The sequence below is a fragment of the Maniola jurtina genome, chromosome 20, assembly GCF_905333055.1.
Source record: "Maniola jurtina chromosome 20, ilManJurt1.1, whole genome shotgun sequence".
NCBI lineage: Eukaryota > Metazoa > Arthropoda > Insecta > Lepidoptera > Nymphalidae > Maniola > Maniola jurtina.
In genome coordinates this window covers 6,847,082-6,872,596 of record NC_060048.1, presented here as the reverse complement: position 1 = coordinate 6,872,596, position 25,515 = coordinate 6,847,082, and the positions used below count along the sequence as shown (strand labels likewise).

General features: G+C 36.9%; 1 protein-coding gene across 1 annotated transcript; it reads right to left on the bottom strand.

The window, feature by feature from the left end:
- Positions 1-6,773: 6,773 nt before the first annotated feature.
- Positions 6,774-24,537, bottom strand: LOC123875621 (putative glycerol kinase 5). Its single transcript, XM_045921550.1, has 11 exons — positions 24,299-24,537; positions 23,553-23,646; positions 22,681-22,850; positions 21,988-22,077; positions 13,542-13,656; positions 11,809-12,011; positions 10,828-11,059; positions 10,131-10,225; positions 9,354-9,517; positions 8,790-8,923; positions 6,774-8,432 (listed from the first exon to the last, which is right to left on the bottom strand). The coding sequence occupies exons 1-11, from the start codon at positions 24,398-24,400 to the stop codon at positions 8,179-8,181; spliced, it is 1,653 nt and encodes a 550-aa protein (XP_045777506.1). The 5' UTR covers positions 24,401-24,537; the 3' UTR covers positions 6,774-8,178.
- Between the last annotated feature and the right edge of the window lie 978 nt (positions 24,538-25,515).

The window sequence follows — 25,515 nt, the reverse complement described above, 5'->3', positions numbered from 1 at the left end:
TTGTCATAAATAGATGTTATCACAGAATGACCTGATAAGCTAAGATGTTTCAGCAATCACGTCAATAGTCTTAAGAGGGGTCTCTCCGTCACTCGCTCCACACAAACGTAGTTCGTCTCTCATTGGAATACTAACCAATCATACTCAATGGAATTTTGTAGAAACGTCCCGGGAACTAATATCTATGCCTGTGGTTTTCCAGATTTCCGTTAAAAATTCTGTTTCAAAGTTACGCGGTCTCAAAAATTCACATATTTACAAATCTTTGAGCCCCTGCAATTTTAAAACTACATATTTTTAGAAAAATCTAAAACACCACAGACACAGATATTAGTTTCTTGAATATGTCTGCAAAATTTCATGGACTTTGGTTGCTTAATATTCAAATGAAATTGGGACTACGATTGTATGGAGTAAGTGGCGGAGAGAGCCCTGTTAATAATAAGGTCAATGAGATGAGTATAATAATGGTTTCAGGGTAGGTACTGATGGGGCTGCCGCGCTGGTGCTGTGCGATACAGATGTTTGCAGAGGCTCATACTGATAATATTTACGCCAGTATGGGAAAAAGAGATGCATTTCTGAGTAGGTATTCATTATCGCTGCGAAGTGGGAAACCCTTTTATGAAGGACTGGGTATAAATATCTGAAAATAAATATTTTTACTATCATTATTAATACGATAAAATAAACAGGACGGGTCATGTGAATTTTTGGTCTGGTGGGAGGCTTTGGCCGTGGCTAGTTACCACTCTACCGACAATGCAGGTTCTAACGAATCCCTGCAAAAATTAGATTTTGTTGTTCCGTTGCAGAGTTATTGAAGGACAAACAAACTCACTTTCGCATTTATAATATTAAAGTGGGGAAATACGTTCTCTGTTTATGGTACCTATACTCAGATCTATCTATTTACAACAAGTTAAACTTGTACGACGTATCTAGACATATGCGACGCAGCGACGTAGGTAGGTACCTACTGTACCTAGATATTTGTTCAGCTATCATAATGCCACGAATATGCGTTTATCTACTAAGTACCTAAGCAGTAAGCACTTATATAACCCAAATACGCAATTGGGTCATGCCACTACGAGTATTTCTGCGTCTTATTAATTCACAAATAGTAAACAAAGCATTTTCATGGTCATAATAAAATTTTACCATTGAAAATATTTGGTTAACATATTAAGCTAGTTTACCGCATGACCCTATCGGTAAATATGCATCTTTGGGAAAATAATTTTGTTAGCACAATTACTATTCTAGGCTCGTAGACGTATAAAACCATTGCGCGCCGCCAAATTTTTAATATACAATACCCCTTGGACTATACAACATCGTTAAAATTTACATAAGTGCGTAAACATATACAAACATAATAACAAGGCTCAATAAGCAAGCCCATGTAAAAGAAGTTGAAAAGACAAGAAAAATGTATATCAAAGTTGTAATTCTGCTGTTCGCTGTCGCCAAAATCTACGCAACACCAGTGTCTTACGATCCAGATAATAAAACGGAAATAGAGATTCTGATTAACAAAGGTTTGGTTGGTTTCGTTCCGGTTATTTTACCGCTAGACGAACCTACTGCAGCAGACCCAGATCAAGAAGAACCACTCCATAAAGTAGCAAAGAGGTCCGCTTTAAGGGGAGACAATCCCGACAATGATCTTTTGGCCGACTTCGAGGGTGCAAATTATGAAAATGAACTTACTGGTCTCGTACGAAGAATTAAGACTTTACCTACCTGGGTGGGTTGATGGTAAACCGTCAGTTAATTTGTGAAATAGCAGTGACAGACATTTAGAAAGTAGGTAAAAAATATAAATTTGTTCTTACATAATATATTTATTTTATGTAAAAACCCTGCATTAAAATTATGTTAGAGTATTAGATTAAGGACTATTTATATTGTGTTAAAACCCTATACCTGTGTATAAAACGTACGGCGTAAGTGACGTCATAAATCGTAACTGAACTTGTAGTGATGACTGGAAAGTGATTTTTATGTGCTTAGTTATAAAGTTCTTGTTTCATTGTATGTACCTACTAGCTGATGCCCGCGACTTCGTTCGCGTGGATGTAGTTTTTTAAAAATCCCGTGGGAACTCTTTGATTTTCCGGGATAAAAAGTAGCCTATGTGCTAATCCAGAGTATAATCTATCTCCATTCTAAATTTCAGCCCAATCCGTCCAGTAGTTTTAGCGTGAAGGAGTAACAAACATACACACACACACACACACATACAAACTTTCACCTTTATAATATTAGTGTGATATTATCACATTAAATTTAAAAGGACAATTTATTTAAAAATGTTTCATTTAAACCAAAAATCCATAGTTCCCGCCAACTAGCTTATGATATACTTCATTCTGTAAAGTAATAGGTTTCTTTCAGGATTTTGGATCCATTTTTTTTAGTGTTAAACCTACCTACTCCAAAGTTCCGTCAAATCAGAACACTTGTCAAAAATTATTTTTAATTTAATGGAATGGTTGTAACTTGTACCATCAGGTTAGTTTCATACTTCGGTGAAGATCTAGACTTCACCCGTATTATATAACCAAATTAGACCTAACATTTTTATTATAAACTAGGTAGGTATACCTACTTATCTAATATTTTATACAAACTGGCAAGAAATGATGGAAAGTAAACAGTAGATAAATACCCGTACTATAAAGTGTCACGACTCATAATGTAAATATGCGGCCAGGTCTAGCATGCAAATCAGCTTAAGGGCCGGCGCACATATGGCTTAGCGCAGCGCAGAGCATTTTTCACAGTCAAAATATTATCGACATTGTCCTCATTGAAATAAGATATATTTATGACTATAAGTATATATTTATGTATTAAGGTATATATGTTTTTGTAAGTCTATTTTAATATATAAATATTTGTAAGTATATATTATAACATAATATCTACTATATTTTTTTGTTTTCATGATTACTGTCTATCTTTGCTGTACCTATTCTACTCCATTTACAACCTCTCACACTGCCAAGGGTCACTGGTAGAGATCTCTTATAGAGATAAGTGCTTCCCTGTCCACTTTTTCTTTCCTTTTATTTATATTGTTACAACTTTCTGGTACAAATAAAAAAAATAAAAAAAATATCTAAAATCAATTGTGCATCCGTGCAAATGCTCGCGAATCCGCGCGCAGTCTCGCGCGTGCTCGCGCATTCTCTGGTACAAATTCGCGTAATGTGTTACGCGATTAAAAAACTTCGCGGGCATGCTCTGCGCTGCGCTCCGCCATATGTGCGCCGGCCCTTATGGTGCAGGCACATTGTTGTAAATACCCTGTAGCATTTTAAAGTCCTGTGCGGCGGAGGTCGAAAAGGACCTGCCGCGTAAATAAACTGCCTATATTACTACATTTCTTGTCACAATTCGAAAACTGTATTTGTCTCTGTCGTGCTCGTAAAAATGCCCATAAAACGTGTCCCGCACAGGCGAGAAAGACCTGTTGTTTCCGTGCGCACAGTGATTTGGCACAGCACCAGGCAGATTGTGGGTGATTCGCAGTGAACGTGTTAATAGGTTTTTTTTTGTATTCAGATACAAGTTAGCCCTTGACTGCAATCTCACCTGGTGGTAAGTAATGATGCAGTCTAAGATGGAAGCGGACTAACCAGGAAGGGGTATGGCAGTTTTTATTAAACCAATATCTCTTTGGTTTCTAGACGGTATCGTACCGGAGTGCTAAATCGCTTGGCGGCACGGCTTTGCCAGTAGGGTGGTAACTAGCTACGGCCGAAGCCTCCCACCAGACCAGAGAAATTGTAAAATTACAAACCCCTGGCGGGAATTTATGACTTTAAATCAAAGAGCTTTAGGTCCATTTTACTTCAAGTTCTGTTTATCTTTTATGTGAATCTACTTTTGAAACTGGTCTCTACATCTTATTTATAAGCCAAACAGGTTAAATAAATTAATGGATGTATAGTTCGCGACAGGTCGACATGGCAATCGAGGTTTAAGGCGCGAGGGCTGTGCGGGGCGTCCCTACCCCGATTGCCATGTCGACCTGTCGCGAACTATACCTACTAAGAAATATTGAAAATAAAAAGCGAGAAAAAATTTCAGATCATACTTATATTGCATTTTTTTACTTAATTCTAAACACCATTGATTTGTTCCTTTTAAGATATTATAGTTAAAGGAAATGTTGAACACAATAATTACAATCCATTTAATAGTTTTTGATATTACATATTTTTAATTTTATTATCTATACAACCTATTCAATTACCAGCATTTTATAGTAGGAATTCTAGTGATACTAAGAAATTTAATTTCTTCAAATATTTGATAAATGCTGCTAAAATTCTTAAAGCATAGCATTAATTATACATACTAGTTTTTAAAATAATAATAAACTTTTTTACATTTTAACAATTAACATAATAAATTATTAAGTGTAAAATAAAATTGATACTTAAAAAATTCTTGTCAAGTGCTTGTCAGAAAACGCATAAGATAGGGGTCCGTACTCATGATAGCTGCTAAAACTTTATTTCGGAAACTTCGGTTTCTTTCCAAGACAGAACCCTCAGTGAGTGAGTGTGACTCGCACTTGGCCGGTTTTTTAAGTAGTTGTGATACACTGAAAGATAGACGGCCAGACAAACTAGACGGTATCCTAAAAAGGAAAAAGCTATGATATTACATCCACGCAAATACATTTGTATAAATAAAAAAAAGTACTTAACATTATACAAATATGTGAGATATCACAAAAGGTCTTTTATCATTATTCCTCATTATATATACATATACAGTCTTACAAAATTGAGTGAACGAAGGCTAAAATGTTAGAACTTTAGTACATAACGACATTTTTACACGCAATTGAAGTGTGTCAGATCAAATGAGTGTTCGTACGTAGGTACGTAACATACGTCGTAGTGCGTACACGGAAGATTTGTTCTTTTAGTATCAGGCAGTAAATATTCAGATCAGATCGAGATTCAGAAAGAGATAGTTGGTCGTAGAGCGTTGTCTCTCTATCACTCATAGCTATGTGACGTTTTATCGTTGGTTTGTCTGTCAGTATCAACGCGACGAAGCCGAAACTGCCGATTTTCTACTAATCGATGTGCAATATATCGTGTCAGTTACTGTACGTACACAAAACGTAGGTACTACTGTTATAGATCGCCTAGGCTCTCGCAACTTTAGACTAATAAGATTTACCGAGCACTTGCAGACCTATTTTGACAAACAAAATTATTCTACTATAATTTATGATAAGCTATTCTTCTCTCTCAGTCATCCTTACCTTTATACGTATATTAGTCAAATTTTTACAGCAAGTTTTGTTATGAGCAAAGCCCTGAGTTGACAAGTTTAAAAACCTAAGGCGACATCCCCACAGACGAGAGAATCGCTCCGATAATCTCGTCGTGTGACAACATTTGATACAAACTCTATAAGCCAATCACCACAGGGCGATACTATCGCAGCGATACGAGTGATTCTGGACGAGTGTAACGTCACGGACTCGTCGCGTCTCGCGGCGATACTATTGAGCCTCGCGACGATACCAACAAGGCTCGCGGCGATATGACCACGTTATGAGACGTGCTCAGCACTGTTGAGAGGCGCGACGAGGCGTTGCGGTCACGTTACGTGTCGATCGTTGCGGTTTCGTGGCGAATCATTGCGAAACGCTGGTGGAGTTATCGTTATACCGTGATGATTATCCGACGATAGTAGGACAGACTCGTTGCGTACCTCTCGTCCGTAGAAATGGCGCCTAACATTGGAGTTCCGTAAATCTGTCAAAGTGGTACGGAGACGTCAAGTCACGGCCTTTGCCAGTCCATACTATTTACGGTAACACACATGTTAACTTAGTTAACTTGAAAAGGGTTCGAAGATTTTAGTATGGCGGCCTATCGACAGCCACCATTTTGATTTTTCCAAATTCTCTTTCACACCTTGAAACCTTTATGAATCACTAAAGATCACTCAGATGATCTCAAAATGTACTAAGTCATTTTATGTTTAAACCACCAATTTCAGAGATATTTCATGTCAAACATTTGTTTATCAGCATTTACTTATTTTTAAATTTAAATGTATAAATCCATTAAAATATATGTCATGTATAGATATGTTGTACACTACGACAAAATGTCTTATTATATTTTTGATCATCTAGGTATATTCTCTCGACATACCTACTCGTAAATAGTTATCAGGTATGGCGGCCGGATTATATGCCACAAATCTTCGACTCATACTTCTTACACTAGGGCCTTTAAAATTATTTTATATAATAAATACCCGTATTTAGTATTTTATTGCTAGCTAGGAATAGGTAATATGAGCATAGATTGACACCAACTTCAATTGTGGACCTGGCGAATAAAAGAGCAATTACATTTCTGATTTTAAAAAAAAATTAAATTCAAATACAAGTTAGCCCTTGACTGCAATCTCAACTGGTGATAGGTAAATGATAGTGTAGTTTAAGGTGATACTTGATGATAAGAAAATACTTTTGTTTCTTTTTATTTTTCACTACTTAGCTATTTCAACCCAAAACGATCTAAATCTGTAGTAAAATTGAGTTAAAGTTAGTAATTTGGATTCTGTATATAAAGATTTCATTTTAAGCAAAATGGTCTAAAACTGTACCAAAATTGAGCCCCATATTCGTGATATCAATCAAAACGGCACAATTTCACGCAGTTTCAGTAGCTAAGAGTTTCATTCAGTGTTCAGCTCCTCCTATAAAATTAAATTTCATGTAATTACGCCGTTTTGCTCGTCAGCTCCTCAATTACATTTAAGATGTAGGTCTAATAAAAACAAGCAACCGTCTATTTTCTACTAACTTATTAATAACATTTATTATTTATTACCCAGAATTAGTCCAATGTTCATAATTCAGAACTTATTTCTACTTAAACACTAATGTCTTCTTAAAGTTTATCCTGATTTAATACTACTTGCTCAATTGCGGCTTATATTTAGGTATCAAATCCACAACCCCTAAAATTAGATCATCCTAGACTTATCCTTGATAAAATATTGTGATACAGAAGAAAATAAACGCATAGGCATTAAGTAAGTCATATTTATCATCATAATCATATACACTCATCGCCCGGTTCACGAACAGAGAATGAGGCTGAGATTTATAGAGCGCACTTTGACTTTACTCAGACTCAAGATTGAGTTAAAACGAGACAAGTTTACGTGAGAGATATATCTGTCTCGTTAAGTCTTAGCAAAGTCAGAGTGCGCCCTATAGATTTCAACCGGATTCTCTTCTCCGAATGAAATATTATAATATTGAAACGATAAAAAGTCGCGGTCAAGTGTAAGGGCCATAGCAGAGACGATGCATTTAACATCAGTGATCAGCGTTTTAGTTGCTTTTGGAAAGCTCGATGCTCCGTTTGAACGTTCCACTTCCCACATATACAATCTCCAGCCGCAGCTATCAATCAAGTCGATTTTCAGAAGCTCGATGCCGCATCCGAATGCTAAAACGGGGGTTTTCAATACAGCTATCGAACTCAGGTCAGCGAGTTGTCAAACGCGATGCAGCATTGAAACAACAAAGTGATCCTATAAGGGTTCCGTTTCTCTTTTTGAATTACGGAACCCTAAAAATTGTTAAAACGTGCCATTTCAACACAGCAATCGAACTCAGCAAGGCGTCAAATACGATGTTGCATCGATGCAGTCGCAAAATCGCTGATCGCCGATGCTAAAAGTATCGTGAGTGCTAGGGCCCTAAGCCTTATACTAACTACTATAAATGCGCCATACACGGACAGCTGGAAGCAGTCAGTCACTGCTCTAAGCAGTCAACTCCAGTTGAATTGTATTAGTTAACGACTGCTCGAGCCGAAATGTGTCAGCTTATTTACATGTCATAATACTTTTATTTACGTATTAATTCCGTAAAAAACAAACTAACAAAAAAGTTTGATTTAGTGGCATTTTGCCCATTCAGAAAATTTATTCAGTATCCATACAATAAAATCCAATCATCCAAGTGTGATATATCATGAAACTTGACTAAAGTCGCGTCAATTTATAAAAATACCAACAGTAAGTCTTAAAACTAGTGAGCCTGGCCAAATATCATCTGCATATCGGAATGCACGCGACAACCAGAAGCAGGTATAAAAGCCACCGCTATTTGGCGCTACTGTTCCTTTTTAACTTGGTGACTTTGAAACTGTTCTGCGGAGTGACGGAGTTGCTCGAATCGTGGACTGAGTTTTGTGACTGTGAGGACTTGTTCCCTAAATACCACCCACACATTCTTTTGACCGCGTCCTCCCAACGCGCCATGATCTTTTCGTAAGATTTCTTCACTTTCGGTCGCGGCGAAAACACTGTGCCGACTTTGCGGAGCGATTTTAGCTCGTCCTTAGATTTGAATATCCCTGAAATGGAAATTAATTTAGAGGTTTGAGTTATTAATAGATTTAAAGACATTGTAATGTATTATATGGATCATTCATATACCTATATCACTCAAGTGAAAACCACATCTTACTTTAAAGTCAACTAACGCATAATTGAAGTCATACCCATATTATAAAAGCGAAAGTGTGTTTGTTTGTTAGTTTGTCCTTCAATCACGTCGCAATGGAGTAACGACGTAGATTTTTGCATGGCTATACTTAAAGACTAGAAGAGTGACAGAGGCTACTTTTTATCCTGGAAAATCAAAGAATCCCCACAGGATTTTTGAAAACCTAAATGCACACGGACAAATTCGCGGGATCATCTAGTCTCACCTAATTGAAGTCCGACGATATGAGCGCAGCCCAGTGAAGACATTTCCACCTGCACAGGCCGCTCCACCTTCAGCCCGGTCAGATCCGCTATCAACTGTACCACGAAATCGTTGTTCGAGACACCACCATCTAATCTGTAACAATAACAGTAGATTTAGTATAGGACTACATATAACTTACCAACATTGATAATTTTTTTTACAGAATATTAGCCATGGGGATATGACTAAAATTCCCCTTTAGTCTCGAACTTAGCAAAAAGCTTGTGCTAGGAGTAGGTACAACAATATAGTGCAATAAAAATAATAATTAGTATATTCAATTTTCAACCATGACCATACAGATTTATCCTGTTGGCGGATTATAGCAAAATAATTTTTAACTGTTTCTTGCTAGATTTTTATTTATTTTTATGCATAATAGTTTTTGATTTATCGCGCAAAATGTCGGACAAAATACCCTCGGTACGCGAGTCTGACTCGCACTTGGCCGGTTTTATATTATCACATCTTTACTCTGTTTCAACGTTTATATGAAATAGACATTTTTGTCAAGTTGCCTGACCTGATAGTGCTAAAGTTGTAGGTGGTCTCAGCCTGCACGCAAGTGTACAGCTGCGCGGTGCGGAAGGCCAGCGACTCCAGCACGGCGCGCACGAGGTGCGCCTTCGTCGTCGAAGGCTTCATGCCCACAAACCCCGACGCCGCCGTGAAGTCGTTGTAAGGAGGCTGCGTAGTCAGAAACAACAAGATAAGTCAACTATGTTGAGAGTTCCGTACCTCGAAAGGAAAAACGAAACGCTTATAGGATGTTGTCTGTCTGTCTGTCCGTCTTTCGTGTCTGTCAAGAAAACTTATTGGGTACGTCTCGCTGACCTAGAATCATGAAAAGCAGGTAGGTAGATCTTATAGCACAAAGAAATAAATCCGAAAACTTTCGACAACCGAATTTGTGGTTACATCACAAAAAAAAATTAAAATGTGTTTCAATTTCCAAAGTAACATAACTATACGTATAGTGGCGTATCATATGAAAGGGCTTTACTTGTACATTCTAAAACTGATTTTCATTTATTTTTAAGCATAAGTTTTTGATTAATCGTGAAAAATGTCGGAAAAAATACTCGGCTACGGAACCCTCGATGCGCGAGTCTGACTCGCACTTGACCAGTTTTTTTTTATTTTACATTATGTATTAAATTTTTGGCGCCTAAAATATTATTTATATTATTTCATTATCAACAGTTCCTAAATCCCTGCTTTTAGGAATTATGTACCCAGCATTATCAATCTTCTATCAGTTCTATCAGTAAAATCAGTTATGCTCTTAATCGAAACTAACCCCCAAACCACTGAACGCAGGTATGAAGAAGACACCATCAGAATCCGGAACGGACATCGCGATCTCCGCTGTATCTTGAGGATTATCGAACAAGCCTGCAAAAGGACACTCACATTTAACAATTTTACCATTTAAAGGTTCCGTACTTGCTTACGAGACACTATTACGAAGTCTTTGCTGTCCATTCGTCTGTCTTTATGTATCTATCTCATTAACCGTAATAGGTAGAGCTAAAATTTTCAGTGTATAATTTCTATTGCCGCTATTACAACAAAAAACTAAAAAACCAAGATGGCGAACTTTGAAATGGCCGCCGTGCTTTTTTAAAAGTACAAAGTGTAATATCGGACTTCGTCTGTGTTGGTGTTAGCTGGCGGGCGTGCTATGCCTTTTTGCAGTGTTTTTTTTTTTGTTAAAACTGACAGGAAAGCGCTCTAAAGGGGTGCCGTGTGTATATCGGCGAGTGCCGGCACAGACGGGGTCCATACTTGTATAGTTTAACTAACTAGTTACAAATAACTACAAACTTGACATTGGCTAATCTTTGTAAAGCCAGCCGAAAGAGAAAAAAAAAGTGTAATACGGCGGTATGCAACACTTCTTGTGCGAGTCCGATACCCTTTATGTGTGTATTAGTGACACGATCTGCCGTAGTAAGTTTAAAGGGGGGAAATCAGAAAAAGTAAGTTAATCGCACCTATATTCTGGGCCCATTTAATGATACTGGCAGTATCATTGTTCGCGCCTTCAGCCGAGAACACCAATTCATCCCCAAGCCTCCACCCCACTACGGGGTAGAGGCCCGACACAGACGCGTGAGGCGACCTCCCAGTGTTGATGTTGAAGAAAGTCCCCGTACCCATTGTCAGCTTTATATCACCGACGTTGAAACAACACGAGCCCCACATTGAAGCTGTTTGGTCTGCTATCTGGAAATAAATTCAATGTTATTTCTATATAGAAGGTTCCCATAAGCCGTCTAAAAAGGAGATATAAAAGACTGACAGACTGATTTATCAACACACTATGCAAACTACTGGACGGATCGGGCTGAAATTTGGTATGCAGATACGAGCTATATGACGCTGATATTCACTAAGATAGAATTTTTGAAAATTCAACTCATAGGGGTGTAAAATAGGGGTTTTAAAGTTTGTGCAGTCCACACGGATGAAGTCGAGAGCATAAGCTAGTAACCCATAAATGCGAGAGTATGTCTGTCTTTCTACTAGCTCTTGAATGTGTGTTTGTCCCTGGGATATCTGACCTATCTACAGAGGTACCTTCATCCCGGGGACGAAATAGACTTTTGGTTTTGGAAAATCACAGAGTTCCCACGGGAATACCTTTAACAAGTGTAAATTAAAAATTTATAACACCCCCGACAAGTGAAGGTTACAGTAACTAGAAAAGAGCTGATAACTTTCAAACGGCTAAACCGATTTTCTTGGATCTTAGTGCTAAGACCACTCTCGATCAAGCCACCTTTCAAACGAAAAAAACTAAATTAAAATCGGTTAGTTAGTTTAGGAGCTATGATGCCACAATTAGATACACAAATACACACGTCAAACTTATAACACCCCTCTTTTTGGGTCGGGGGTTAAAAACCTCCACCTACGTCCAGGTGGACGAAGTCGCGGGTATCATCTAGGTAAATATAGTAACAGTAACTCACACAACTTCGAATAGGTATTGCATGCCCCCAAATCTCGGGGCATGTACTGGTGAAGTGCTCGCCCGCTGTGTCGACAACTTTTGGCAAAGCACCCATCGGGATTTCAAACAGGGACATGGCCCAACCCGCCCATTGCATCGTGAAGGGGTCGAAGAAACCCGTCGCTGATGCTGACGACACATCTGACATGTGGATTTTGCTCCCTGAAATATTTAACTACACATTCATTTATTTTTATTTTTTTATTTTCAACACTTATTACAGGACAGTTACTAATTCGCTAGTGTATATGTAACATTGGTACATCTAATATAACCTTCAAAATAACTACCTACCTATGAACCTTCTCTAATTATTATATGTATTATAAATTATTACCCTAGCATTAAGACGGGCAACACTTCAAATTAACATTCAAAATAAACAACTAAAAACCTAATCTAATTATTATTATTAATTCTCATCACCTAATCTAAAAGTCAAAATTAATACTTACAAACCTAATGCAAATACCTAATGTACATTATTTCATAGCAATCCTATATGTTTATTTTAAATCTGAACATATTCACAAGGGAAGACAAGAAATACTTCTTTTAAAAAAAATAACGTACAATTTATTTTTTTAATAATTTATTTATATATTTTTTTGTAATTTAATAACTTATTAATTTACTATATCTCTTCTATACTTATAATAAATCTGTAACGTGACGACTCTGTATGTACATTATCCATATCCAATATGTGAATAATATCAAAAATGCGAAAGTGTGTCTGTCTGTCTGTCTGCTTGCTTTTAACCGATGTTGACGTTTGGTTCAGAGATAGCTTGCATTCCGGGGATTTTTGAAGACCTATCCGTTTAACCGATTTTGACGAAAGGTAAGATATAGCTTGCATCTCGGGGACTAGCATAGGTTACTTTTTATCCCGGAAAATCAATGAGTTCCTAATGGACTTATAGAAATCCTAAATTGACGTAGGCGAAGCCGCGGGCATCATCTAGTATTAGTATTTAGAGATGTTTCATAAGAGGAGGCAATTTTATCGATATATCATCCAAAACTGTAATATTATAAGTGAAAAGTATGTTTTGCTCGTAGGTTTGTCCTTCGACCACACCGCAATGGGGGATATATTCAATTTTTTGCATGGATATTTTTGAAGACGAGGCGACCGGCATAGGCTATTTTACCCCAGAAAATCAGTGGTTTTAAAAATCTACAACCACGCAAACCGAATCGCGATCATCAGTTAGTTCATCATAAGCCGCGTGTAAAGTGTAAACGGCAATTAAAAGATTACATTGAACTTAAGAGGGGTGTCTCTGTCACTCGCTTCATACAAACGTAGTTCCAATTTCATTTGAATATTAAGCAATCAAAGTCCATGAAATTTTGGAAACATATTCTAGAAACTAATATCTATGTCTGTGGTTTTCCAGATTTCTGTTAAAATATTCGGTTTCAAAGTTACGCGGTCTTAAAAAATTACATACAAATCTTTGAGCCCCTGTAATTTTAAAACTACATATTTTTAGAAAAATCTAAAACACCACAGACACAGATATTAGTTTCTAGAATATGTCTGCAAAATTTCATGGACTTTGGTTGCTTAATATTCAAATGAAATTGGAACTACGATTGTATGAAGCGAGTGACGGAGAGAGCCCTGTTAATGATTAAAATTGCTTGTCATCATAATCATAAAGTAATTTTGCATGTACTTACCCGTCATTTTATATAATAGCCACGTGTCCAAGGTTCCGAACATAGCGTCATTGTTTTGAACTGCCAACTTGAACTCTTGAATGTTGTGAAGCGCCCAGTTCAGTCTCATTGTAGTCTGAAATTAATACAACAGGGAATTTTAACAGATTTTTGTTGATTTGATTTGTTTGTATGTTGTCCATAGACTTAAAATTTTTTCAAGCATATGGTCCATACCATCAGCCTGTTTGCGTCAACTGCTGGGCATAGGTCTTTCAAGAGCGCGCCACCAAACACGGTCCTCCGCCTTCCTCACCCACTCACCCCATCACAGCTTTTTCATCAAGCGCAAGCCTATCTTTTAATGGCAAAATGTTGTATGTTACAATTTCTTTTTTTGAACTTGCCATAAAATTGACAAAACCGATTTTTTTTACCAAGTCGCTTTCATCTATACTAATATTATAAAGAGGAAACCTTTGTATTTTTGTATGTTTGTATTGAATAGGCTCAAAAACTACTGGACCGATTTCAAAATTTCTTTTACCATTACTTAGAGGGATTCTTCCGAATCCGTATAGGCTATATTTTATCCCGGAAAATAGATAGAATTTTTCGTGGTAGTGTCCACCCGTGCGAAGCCGGGGCGGGTCGCTAGTTAACTCATAAAATTAAACATAAAAACTTCTGCAAGATAATCCAACCCACGTCCTTTTAAATTAAAATCCTTTTAATTTAAAATTATGACCAAATAATATTTTTTTAGATACATAAAGAGATTTATCTAACAAAACACTATTTTGGTAAATAAAAATAAGTTAATTAAACATTAGCATATTAATAAACGTCAAGGTCAGTTAATGTAAATGACTTCATCCGGAGTAAAAAAATAAGTGAATTCCTTTTGGTTGAATGAATGTAAATTAGAAGTGTCCATAAAAGTGTATATCTATTGACTATTTGACTGTTTGTATAATGTTCTGAAAATATTTTTGTATGTTCCTAACAAATAAAGTGTGAAACCCTGATGCACGCAAGCACGATACAAAAAAACTTTAAAAATGGTTCGGTAGGTACCCTTGTTTATTTTTTGAGAATTTATTGCATGATATTGGAATTGATTCTGTTGATAACTAAATTTTAGAGTGTTCGCATCCTATTCTTCTAATGCAATATGAAGAGGACAGACACAGTTTGACAGATTTAAATTTAATTTAGAGCTGTCAAACCTCGTGACTTTAGCTGCCAGTCGCAAGCCTATTGTTTAAATTTATAGCGTGCACTAAAATTTAGAGTCTTTAAATGTAAAATTCATGTTCTGTCCCTTTTCAACAATATTAAAAGGAGGACGCAGATACTCTAAATTTAGTTTAGAGAAAGACAACAGAATCGGTACCATTATATACTTGCAGGAAAGGAGGTAGGTAGTTTTAGAAGCCAGTTTTTGAAAGAATTTAATAGAATCATTCACAGTGAAGGAAAACATAGTGACAAGAGTAGAAACCTGCATAATTAAACGAAGCAAGCTGCAGTAATCGCGTGACGAAGCCCCGTTAATGCACAGTAACATGACTATGAAGCCCGTTGATGTTTTTTTTTTTTTTTTTAACATAAGCAGGTATTTGTGCACCTACATTGTTATTTGCTTTGATTCGAGATTTTCGATTCCAAAGTTATCTGGATTAGGTCTTTCTGAGTCTACTTTAGTATGAAAGTCTAGGGTCGTTACAACATTTCGAAAACGTTGGTAGATACCGAGTATCAAACACTGTGTCTTTTTTTCGTGAGGAAAATCCGTCGTGGATACCACCGGCCACGGGGGTGCACAGTGGTTATGTCGGCCTACCGACTTAAAACCTCACGAAGTTCCATATCCTACCGCTGACGACGGAGCAGAAGGGACCGACAACGCCTCGTTACTCCGCCAGCGGATATCCGCCTCAGCACCGTTATGGGCACCGGAACCACAGCACGCCAACCAACCCGAGGGCCACACTGTGAACAGCGGACCGCCCCGTATCTATCATCACAGGTCCTCCCGAGGGCTAGGGTTAGCGGGGAGGGCAATTTCCTTTCCATATTCCCCATCCTCAATATCTCCCTAGGCGCTTTAGCCATTTTACTTATCAAACACTATACCTACCTTAAGTAAAATGGCTAAGGCGCTAATTGATTTCTTTCGCGAGATTTCTGCTGCGTTCCCAAAAACTACGATATGAGATTATTCAAGGGGTAGTATCGATGGTCAATGGGGCCGGCGTGTTCTGGAGTGGATAGGCAAAGCGGAGGATCGTGTTTGGTGGCGCGCTCATGAAAAAGCAACGCCTATGTCCAGTAATGGACTTATAGACACAGACAGATTGGATTGGAAGAGGCAGATAAGGAAAATCCTTAAAGTCGACAACATTTTGGCAGGCCCCTGGAGCTGCAGATATTCATACGTCATAAGCAGCGTCACTCGTTTGCTGGCTATTTATATAAGAAGGTATCCCAAACAGGTCTGGTTTGGTTGAGTTTATATCCGTCATCCGATCATAGTTTCAGTCCCTTCCGGGAATGAAAACCTAAGTACAGCTAACGACAGATTAAGTTCTAAATTCTTTTGATGACCAAAGTGTCTAAAAATAAGTGTATAAAAATAAATTTAAGGAAATTTAAGGTAAAGAACTATCTTGAATTGAAAGGCTGGTGGTGGGTCGTAGCAAATGAAGGTCAAACGAGTAAACAAAAAGAAAACCTGGTAGAAGTGGACACAAAAGTAAAAGCAACGCTTTGCCTTTTACTTGAACCCGATTGCTTCACGCATGTGTATAGAGCAAGGACTGCAAAAGAGGTCTGGGATTGTTTATGCACAGCTTACGAAGACAAGGGGTGGGGAAGACGAATTACGTTACAACGAAAACTCTGGCAATGTAAACTTGAAAACTTCGAGTCTATGGAGAAGTACATCTCCGAAATAATGTTTTTGTGTAATCAGTTGAATGACATCGATGCTCCAATTGATGATGACTGGATAGTGTCTATTATGCTGAGCGGGTTGAGTGAAGTATATAATCCCCTTATAATGGCTGTAGACAACAGTGGACAAAAACTGAGCCTTGAGCAAATTAAAACCAAATTGATACAAGAGGCGAATAGACAACGAGATGAGTCAAGTAGGATTACATCGTCGAATGTTTTGATGGCGAATAAATCGAATATGATTTCCCATAAATCGAAATCAAATAGTTATTCGAAGGTAAATAAGTCGAAAGTATTTAAATGCTTTAGGTGTCATGAACCAGGTCACAAAGCATCAGAATGCAAAGAAAAGAAGCAGATTAGAAAAGTAAATAATTTTGCGTCGGTTTGCATGAATACTGTAGACAAGAAGGCAGTTAAAACGAAGAGTTGGTATATTGACAGTGGATGTTCGCACCATATGACCCACGATGTACATAATTTATCCAAATATCAAAAACAGGCGGATAAGAAAATAAGAGTGGCAAATGGGGAAGAATTGTCGATCCAAGGTAAAGGGAGTGCTAATATGAAGATCAATGCAAATACAGAACTTGTATTGGATAATGTTTTGCACGTTCCCGAATTGTCCATGAATTTAATTTCTGTGAGCAAGCTAGCTGAAAAAGATTACGTTGTGAATTTTAACAAAAAAGGTTGTATCATAACGAAAGAGGATAAAGAAGTTGTCAAATGTCAGGATGTTGGTGGAATTTTCGAATTAAAAGAAAATCATAACATGTCATTGAACGTGACATTGTCAAGTCAAACTTTATCAAATCTTTGGCATAGAAGGTTAGCACATTTGAGTAGAAAATATATGGATAATTTGAAAAATCTTGTGAATGGAATGGAATTTAAACAAAATGATTTAATCGAACCATGTATACCATGCATTGAAGGGAAGACGTGTAGGAGTCCTTTTAAGAACAAAGGTACTAGAGCACGGGATATCTTGGAAATAGTGCATAGCGATATTTGCGGTCCGATGGAAGAGCCATCGTTTAGTGGTTCAAGATACATGTTACTGTTTATCGATGACTTTACTCGGAAAACACATGTATATTTTCTGCAAAATAAAAGTCAAACTTTCGAGAAATTTCGTGAGTATAAGGCGGAAGTAGAGAAAGAGATGAACAAATCAATTAAATGTTTAAGGTCTGACAATGGGTCGGAGTACTGTAATCGATTGTTTAATAAATTTTTTAGCTCTGAAGGTATTAAGCATCAGACGACGGTCCCGTACACACCTGAACAAAATGGTGTTGCTGAGAGGGCAAATAGATCGATTATAGAAAAAGCAAGAGCATTGTTATGTGAAGCTAATTTAAATAAGAAGTATTGGGCAGAAGCTGTAAATACTGTTGTATATTTAAAAAATAGAAGCCCTACTAAGGCCGTAAAAGATGGTGTTCCGGAGGAATTATGGACAGGGAAGAAAGTTAATCTAAGTCATCTTAAGGTGTTTGGCTGTTTAGCATATGGATTGAAACCGAAACAAAAGAGACAAAAATTGGATAGCAAAACAGTACCAATGATTTTTGTTGGATATCCTAATAACACTAAGGGTTATCGGTTGATGGATCCAAAGACAAATACCGTTCATGTATATAGAGATGTTAAATTTTTAGAAAATACTTTTCCTGGTGTTAATGACATAGAAACGAAGAACACAGTTGTTCCTATATATCTGGATGAGGGACAAAAAGAGTCTGTGCCAAATGACAATCTTAAAGAGATTGAAAATAAGGACGTAAACAAAATAAGAAATAAAGTTGAAACTATTGTTGAGACAGTTGATAATAACAATGAAACTGAAAACAATGTAGAAATGGTTAATAATCAAGACGAGACCAAAAACGTTGTAGAAAGGGTTGAACCACGTTATAATCTTAGATCACGTAAGCAACCAGATGTAAATAATTGCATATGTAATGCCATTGCAGATATTAACGGCGATCCTTTAACCATTGAGGAGGCTTTAGCGAGACCAGATGGGGATTTATGGCAAAAAGCTATAGATGAAGAGATTCGGTCACTAAAGGAAAACGAAACATGGAAGTTAGTTCAATTACCAAAGGACAAAAAGCCGATTCATTGCAAGTGGGTTTTTAGGATTAAAAAAGATAGCGATGGAAATATTGTAAAATATAAGGCTAGGCTAGTAGCGAAAGGCTTTACACAGGTACGTGGTGTAGATTATAACGAAACGTATTCACCTGTAGTTCGAAGCTCCACTTTGCGGCTATTGTTCTCACTAGCTGCTGAATACGATTGGTTTATTGATCAATGGGATGTAAATACTGCGTTTTTGTATGGTAAGTTAAAGGAAGATATTTACATGCTACAGCCGAAAGGTGCAGTTGTCAAAGGTCAAGAAACCATGGTATGTAAATTGCAAAGGTCCTTGTATGGCCTGAAGCAAGCTTCGAATGCGTGGTTTAACGAATTAGATAGGACAATGTTAGATTTAGGTTTTGTACAGTCGAAAATAGAGCCATGTATGTATAACAAAAGCTCGGGTAACAATAAGAGAATTATTGTTGTAACATATGTAGATGATATATTTGTTTTCGGAAATAGTAAAGAGGAGAAGCATAATTTAAAAATAGGTCTTCTCGATAGATTTAAATTAAAAGATTTAGGTCCGGCTAGGCATGTTTTAGGAATGCGACTGAGAAGGGAAAATGGTGCAATATTTCTCGATCAGGAACAGTACATTCTGAATGTTTTGGATGAATTTGGGTTATCAGATTGTAAGCCTGCATCAACTCCAATGGAGGTTGGGCTTAAGTTAGAACAGGCGTCAGAATCAGATACGAGTCATTTGCCGTACCAAAACTTGATAGGGTGTCTAAATTATTTAGCAGTTAATACAAGACCTGATATTGCACATGCTTTGAGTGTTTTGTCGCAATTCAATTCTGCTCATAATGAATTACACTACAAAGCTGCCCAAAGAGTACTACGTTACTTGAAAGGAACGTCTAAACTATGTTTAAAGTTTGTAAAATCTGATAAAGTTATTTTACGTGGTTATGTAGATGCAGACTGGGGCGGTGCATATGACAGGAAGTCATTCACTGGTTTAATTTTTAAACTAGGTCTTAATTTAATAACATGGGAAAGTAGAAAACAGCAATGTGTTTCGTTGTCTTCTACAGAATCAGAGTATGTAGGTCTATGTCAAGCGTCTAAGGAGGCGGTATACCTACGTAATTTGCTAGGTGAGTTCCTCTTAGTAAATGATGATTGTTTAATTAGTCCAGTTGTGGTGTATAATGACAATCAATCTTGTCATAAAATAGCAAACAATAAGATGAATCACAACAGAACTAAGCATATTGATATTAAGTATCATTATATAAGAGAGGCTATAGCAAATAATTTAGTTAAAATTGAATATATGCCAACTGAAAAAATGGTGGCAGATATTTTAACAAAATGTTTACATGGTCCTAAAATGAAACATTTTTTATCAGAGTTATGTCTGAAGATATTTGATTAAGGGGGCATAGGGCATAATATTGTAATTGGAATATTATGAGCTTGCCGTAGAACTGGTTTATAGTTTAATTTATTTTGTAATCAAATATTTTCGACAGTTTTATTTCTTTTATCTGATTGACAGAAAATTGTAAAGGCGTGTTTATATTACAATGTAATAGATTGAGGGCGCGATGTAAGGGCGTGTTTATATTACACTGTAATAAGTTAAGGGCACACTATGTCAGTTGCGATGTAATGGATTAAGGGCGCGTATTGGAACATAATATATGTAATCTCATTACATCAAGAAAAACTTAAGACAAAAATAATGTTCTATTTTTGTAGGATGTTTTTCTGTCATTCGATATTCGAGATTCGATGTTTCGTTCCACATGATCGTCGTAAAAAGTATGTCTTCTTGTAAACATTAAATTATAATTATTAATATAATAAAGATTGAGTTTGTGGGCGGAATAAGATTTTATTATTACCATTTAAATACAACTATTCTGATTTTTATATGCAACCATGTTGATGTGTTTATTTCATAAACAAATGGCATTCCTTTGTGAATTAAATTGGCTAAGACGGTTTGCTATTTTTAATTTATAAAGGTCTTAGTACATTACACAAAGACTCGACTCGCAGTAAAGCATGGAAATATCGCGTAAAATTTTTCCACATTGAACTGTGTAATTGAAGTTTACGACACATGGACAACGCGTGGTCCACGCGTCTTACACTTTTTTTCATTAAATATTTTAAAAAAATCTGTAGGGAACACGATATAAAGATTACATTTCCAAGCTTTTCTGTAAATCGAATGGACTTGGAGTGGAGTCAACGTCGAGTCTGTGTGATGTGCGATGACCTTTATTGTGACAAATTGACAAAGTAAGCAGCACAACTTTGTAAACAGAAGATATATTAGATAGGTTATTATTAGGCAGGTACCTACGTCGTACGTCATTTTTTACGTAAGATTATTTTAAGATAAAAAACAGGTTTATGTTTTTGTCTTTAGCTACCTGCTGACATTGAATCCGTTTTTGTCAATTACCTCGTTTTGTAGTTAAAATTACAATATCTTTTGGATATTTAAAAGAGCAGTGTGGCAGTATGTAAGTTCAACATGACCAGCTCCCGATTATCGATTATCTATCGTAGGATTCTTTTTGCTTTTTTTTATAAAAGAATATTAGCTATGCTAATCATGACTAATACTCCCCTTTCCTCTCTAATTAAGCGTAAAGTTTGTGCCAGGAGTGGGTACGACAATAGTGCAACGGGTGGGGTTTGAACCGCCGACCTTTCGGAATTCAGTCCGCTCCTCAACCGTTGAGCTATCGACGCTCTCTGATAGGAGACTCTGACAGGAGTTGAAATCATACTCTTTGAATTGTATGTAGAAGTCCGCCATGTAATTAAATACCAAGAAAACATCTACCATTACTGAAATAGGGCACCACTTATGCCCCTCAGTAATGAGGAATGCGACACAGACATTTAAAAAGAACCGGCCAAGTGCGAGTCAGATTCGCGCACCAAGGGGTATTCTGTACCTACTCAGGTATTTTTTCCGAAATGCATGATAAATCAAAAAGTATTATGCATAAAAATAAATAATAATCTGTTTTAGAATGTACAGGTAAAGCCCTTTCATATGATACCCCACTTGGTATAGTTATCTTACCTTGAAAATTGAAACACATTGTAATTTTTTTTTTAATGATGTAACCACAAATTCGCGGTTTTCAGATTTTTCCCTTTATTTTAGTTGATAGATCAACCTACCTGCCAAATTTCATGATTCTAGGTCAACGGTAAGTACCCTATAGGTTTTCTTGACAGACACGACAGACGGACAGGCGGACTTACGGACGGACAGACAAACAGACAACAAAGAAGTGATCCTATAAGGGTTCTGTTTTTACTTTTGAGGTACGGAACCCTAAAAATAATTATTATATTCATGTACCTGATTATTTGTAAATTTCAGCACACTTCCAGCTCTGAATCTCTTGCTCCTTGATAGCACGTACAGCACATATGAGCCAACTTTGATGAGCTGCAATAAAGCTACACTTTAACACAAAAAGTGATCCTATAAGGGTTCCCCTTTTGAAGTATGGAACCCTAAAAACCAAAAGAAAACAAAAATACCATCTTTACATTATTTGCCTTTCATTTTTTTTTGGATTCATTTCATTGGATGGTTTCAAAGTTTATAACGGACATGCATATGTAGTAACATTTTTGTGTTTCAACAAATCAAGAGTTGTAAAGGAACAAAAGTATCAGATTAAGAGCACCTTCATACTAGCGTTTCTCCAGCTCTCTAACGCTAGTGTGAAGAGGCACTGTAAGGTTTCCTCAAAGTCCGAACACTAACACTTATGAGTATTAATAAATATTATGCTTTCTAAAGTTCAATGTTTAAGTGTGCACCATGCTAAAATAGCCTGCTGAGAACTCAAACAGACTACCTAATGATTTTAACTTTCTTCTGTGTCAGTTTTATTACACTCTGATTATTTGAATCTGTTGGCTCTCATGATATCAGCCTGCTTTCTTGGCTAGCTAAGTGTGAAGTAAACTATTAATTTTGTTTATAACTAAAACAAAACAACAAAAATAAATATTACTTTTATGTAGAGAAAAGAACTATTACCCTCCAAATATAAGAATCATTCCACTGTTTCACTAATTCATCAGCCCTTAAATCTTTCCATGTGATAAACCTATGGAAGGGTTTCCCAGTTTGACGAGACCATGTTATAAATGTGCTCCGCTGTGTTGATATTCCCATGGCTGTGATCTGACCCGCCGACAGTTTTGCATCTAATATAAGAGAGATAAAATAATATACTTATGAGAAATTTAAGTGATACCCACTTTTTTATAAATAAATAAAATTTTGTAAAATATGATAGTCTTAAAATGTAATCCATACTAATATTATTAATGCGAAAGTGTGTCTGTTTGTCTTTCTGTCTGTGTGTCTGTCTATCTGCTACGTTTTCACGGCCCAACCACTGAACCGATTTTAATGAAATTTGGTACAGACTTGGGATACATCCTAGGGAAGGACATAGGCTACTTTTTATCCCGGATATTAAAACAGATATCTAGTTAATCTAAAAAAATCCCCAGACTTGCATAGACTTTAATCTAGGTTCATTTTAATTTTCAATGATTATTCCATTATGAAATAGCCAATGAGAATAATCTTAATTCCAACATATGCCTAGAGCAGTCATAGTCAGAGGCTGATCTCATGATATTGCCCAGAGAAAAAAACTTAAATATAGGTATGAGCTATATGAAATATGACAGATCATCATCATCATCATCACTAGCCGATAGATGTTCACTGTTGGATATAGGTCTCTTCTCAGGGCTTCCACATGACACTGTCTTGCGTCACCTGAAACCAGTGGCTCCTTGCAGCTTGAACTTGTCTGTCCACCTATGGGGAGATCTGCCAATTCTGTGCTTTCTGATGATACTCAAATCAACACCAACTTTATCTCACAAACTTACTTTGTAATGCAGTGTCCACAACACCCACAATTGACTTCCATAGTTCATCTGGGTCAATTTCCACATAGCCTGGTATGGGATAGTGAAGTACAACCTAGAACAATGCAAAAGCCTGACATAGGTATCTTCTGTACAGCAACAACTTTGAAGGGACCACAATAATTAGGTCAGAAAAGCTAGAAACTAAATGTAATAACTGGTATTAAGTCTTTACACTACAAATATATATATTTTGGTCATTAGAACCAAAATGTCACTAAAAATGATGTAGTTAAAAATGAATTTTGGTCACAATAGCCTTTTACACAAGTGATATTATAGTGTGCAAATATGTGCATTATCCCCTCTCTTCCCACGCTCTATTCCATCACTTTCATAGTCTGATGGAATGATAATCTGATACTATAGGAGGGAGATCAGACAGGGCCAATGGATTTGTGTACTTTCCAAAGCACTCAGGCTAACTTCCTCACTCTGATCTGTTACTGAGAATAATTTCTTGACATAAAACCCAAATAATTTATGTTTGACTCGACCCGAGACTCGAACCCAGGGCCTCATCACACAATTTATGAACGACAGCATATTAAACCCAAGCCCATAGACCAACTAAGCAGTTAAAACAAATTAAAAAGCATTAAATCCTAGTACTGTGATTTACTGGTGAGGTCCATTAAATACCCATTCATTTAAGTATATTATTCAAAAGATAGCTTATTTAATTTATTATTATTAAATTAAAACACCTGGTCAACCGCTTTGCCTACTATTTCAGTTCTTGAATTATATATAACTGAGCGAATAGTTGTTGTACCAATATCTAACGTTAGTATGTATTTGTCTTCCATATTGTAGATAATAAACACAGGCCCGACTTGCACAAAAACTACAATCACACTGCTGCAACTCTTTTATCACTAAACATTGTTAAAATATTATAAATTCTGAGATTTTTTACATAAACTTTCATTGAGTGTTATGACATTTTGACAAATGACATTGACAATTGACTTGACAGACATTGAAAAAAGCTTTTTTTCTCTCTCGTCTGGCTTTGCAAAGATTAGCTAATGTCAAGTTTGTAGCTATTTATAAGGTAGGGAAACTTGGACTTCGTCTGTGCCAGCGCTCGAAGACATACGCGCGGCGCCCCTTTAGAGTGCTTCTCAGTCAGTTCCGGCATGGTTCCAGTGCCAAAAAACACCAGTGAAACACAAGAACCGGCCACTCTTAACAAAAAAAACACTCCAAAAAGACACCGCACGCGCGCCAGCAAACGCTAACACAGACGAAGTCTGAAAAAAGCTTGCAAGTTGCAAGCAGAAAATATCATAAAAATATCGAGACGCGATAAAGTTTTTGTGCACTGCACCCAAAAATCCTTGGGTAGGTAAAGTTCGAATAATAATAATTATTAAAATTAAAAGCCAAGTGGTAACTAACTACCTAGTCTAGTGCGAAATCTATCACATAGACTCCACGCAATATTTTCTGGCCTAAAAATTATTACCCATAGAGTATTTTTGCTAAGCGAGAACGAGAAGGTAGAAGCATGCGGTGAACGTCTTGAATGCAGCAAGCCTATGAGGCTGAATAGAGTGAAGAGGGTAGGTCATTGGTGGTGATTGGTGTGTGAAGCATAGCAGATGACATCCGTAGCAAAAGAAAGGTCGCGTAGGTGAACCTGAATGGAAGAATGCCAGAGCGGGTCTTTGTGTAGCCATGGATGTAGAAAAAGTTGGATGCTGTAAAGTTGGTTTACTGACGATAGTTGAACGTGACAACAAAGGCCAATTGTGCTTCTTTGTCGCTCGTTCCGCGCTCTCGCTTGCACTTCAAGCCTTACATGGAACGCCTCAGAGCGAGGTAACGCCGCATGAGTCATGTTTTTTCGTGCGTGCAGCCGGCTCTATCGAATTATAAGACGTTGTCACGTCAAAAATGTGCTAAAAAAATACGACCT